This window comes from Haliaeetus leucocephalus, unplaced genomic scaffold (genome assembly GCF_000737465.1).
Source record: "Haliaeetus leucocephalus isolate CR32 unplaced genomic scaffold, Haliaeetus_leucocephalus-4.0 Scaffold193, whole genome shotgun sequence".
NCBI classification, from domain to species: domain Eukaryota; kingdom Metazoa; phylum Chordata; class Aves; order Accipitriformes; family Accipitridae; genus Haliaeetus; species Haliaeetus leucocephalus.
The window spans coordinates 129,922-132,214 of NW_010972629.1; the positions used below are offsets into that span (position 1 = coordinate 129,922).

The following is a 2,293-nucleotide window of genomic DNA, read 5'->3' on the forward strand; positions in this document are numbered from 1 at the left end:
CCGTTGCGGAGGGGGGGGGGCGGCCCTCCAGTGGTCCGGAGAGGCCGTGGGGTGGTGTGGGGCGGGATCCCCGGGGCCGGCGGGGGCAGGACGAACCCGTGGTCCCCCGGCAGCCCCTCAGTCCCCATGGGGCCATCCCTGTCGCCGTCCCCTTCCCTCACCCACCCTGTCCCTGTGACTGTCCCCATCCCCTCGCTGTCCCCCTCCTGGCCCTTATCTCTGTTCCCATCCCATCCCTGTCCTTGTCCCTGTCCCCACCCTTACCCTGTCCCCATTCTTGTCCCCATCCCATCCCTGTCCCCATCCCGGTCCCCGGCAGATGGAGCAGATCAAGCGCGCCAACCGCCTCTACACCTCGGACACCATCTTTCTCAAGCCCACCCTCCTCATCCCCGTGCCGGCACAGCCGGGGGGACCCTGCCCCAAAGATGAGGACAAGGACGATGACAAGGATGAGGAGGAGAAGGACAAGGATGTCCCCGTCCCCCCGGGGGACATCCCGGTGGCCCCCATCCCATCCCGCCACGACCTCTCAGCCACCGATTTCCTACGGCAGCTCGACGCCGAGATCGGGCGCTCCAAGGCGGTGGCGGCGGCACAACGGCTCCGCGCTGGCAGCACAGGGTGAGCGCGCCTGTCCCGCCTCCCCTTTTGGGGCAGAATGGGGTCTTTTGGAAGGTGGGTTTGGCTGCAGCGTGGGTGGGTGGGTGGCAAGGCCACCCCTCAGTGCCACCCCGCTGCGTCCCCTGCAGCACGGCCAAGGCCGAAGGCACCCGGAGCCCCGATGCCGGGGGCCCACTGGCCCCCCGGGGTCCCCGCCTCGGCCCCCGGCCCCTCACCAGGACCCCACGGGCGGCTGCCCTCCGTGACGCTGAGGACGAGATCTTCATGCTGTGACGCCGAGGATGCCAGGGGACGTGACACCCCGTGGTGACAGGGACCCCAGGACACCCCCAGCCCCAGCCAGGGTATACCGGAGGGGACACAGGGATTTTGGGGGGACGGGACAGGACATGGTGTCCCCTCCTTGTCTCCTTCAAGGGACCTTTCCTGCTGCAGGGACACCCATCCCCTGAGTGCAGAGCCAGCCCTCTTGCAGGGCTACTGGGAGGTACTGGGACAAGACTTACCAGCTGATGTTTTTCCTCTGGTTGTATTTATTTGTATGTCTTTGCTCTCACGGGGGAGTTCAGAGGGGGGTGGGACCCCCCCATGCCAGTGCCTGGACCCCCATGGGGACAGGGATGGTCACCCCCCACCCTGAGAGCCTGTAAATAAAACAGAGCACTGTCACCCGGCTCTGCCTGTTTGTCACCCCCCGAGGACACCCGTCACACCCCCCTGGGGACACCATCACCTCCCTGGGGACATGGACATCCCAGTGGGGACATGATTTCCCCCCCAGGGGCACGGTCACAGCCCTTGGAACACGGTCATCCCCTTGGGGGCAGGACACCACCTGGGGACAGTATCACCCCCGTGGGGATGCTATCACCCCTCAGGGACATGGTCTGCACCCAGTCAGGCCAGTCAGGCCCCTGGGACTGCAGGCACCCACTCGGGGACACTGGGACACCGTGTGTATCCCCTCCCCGGTCACCCAGGGGATGTGGGTGCCACACCACTCACTGCCACCAGGTGTCACCCTGTCCCCGCACCCTTGGGACCCCCCCCAGAGCCTCGGAAATCTCCCCACGGTCCCCCAGCACCCCCAGGGCCACCCAGTCCCCTGGGATGTCCCCATGGTCCCCTGTGTCCCCCCCCGTGACACTTGGGGACCGGAGCCTGAATGGCACCTTGGGGGGGGAGCCCAGTGCTCCCAGTAGCTCCCAGTCCCCACTGGGCCAGGTGCACACGTGCATGCAAACAGCCACTCGCTGGTGCAAGGGAGGTGACAGGTCCCCACTCGGGACACACACACACACACAGGTGACACCCAGCCCCGTTGCACACGCGTGTGCGAGGGTCTCCGCGCGCGTGCCTGGCCGTGCGCAGCACGTGCACCCACCCGCCTGCCCGTCTGTGTGCGCGGACGCTTGCACGTGGGCGCGTGCACGCGCGGGGGGGCCGGGGCCGCGCACACGCGTGTGCAAGCACCCACGCGCGCCCGCTCCCGCGCGGCTGTGCACACGCATGGCCAAGCCGGCCCCCCCCACCCCCCTCTCAGCAGCTAATGAGGATCATCTCATTAACGGGGATTAATGACTATCTATAGGGTGGCCCCGGCGGGGGCGGGGGGGAGGTGTGTCCCGGGTGGGGTCCCACGGGGGGTCCCCGGTCCCGTCCCCCAGCC

The 2,293-nt window shown here is 68.0% G+C and overlaps 1 protein-coding gene across 1 annotated transcript in view; it reads left to right on the top strand.

The window, feature by feature from the left end:
* The first annotated feature begins 445 nt into the window (after positions 1-445).
* Positions 446-2,293, top strand: part of SEMA6C (sema domain, transmembrane domain (TM), and cytoplasmic domain, (semaphorin) 6C) — a 9,800-nt gene continuing 7,952 nt past the window's right edge. Inside the window, exon 1 of the mRNA XM_010565598.1 lies at positions 446-624. Coding sequence (XP_010563900.1) covers positions 453-624 — 172 coding nt within the window. The 5' untranslated portion in view covers positions 446-452. The remainder of the gene's footprint in view (positions 625-2,293) is intronic.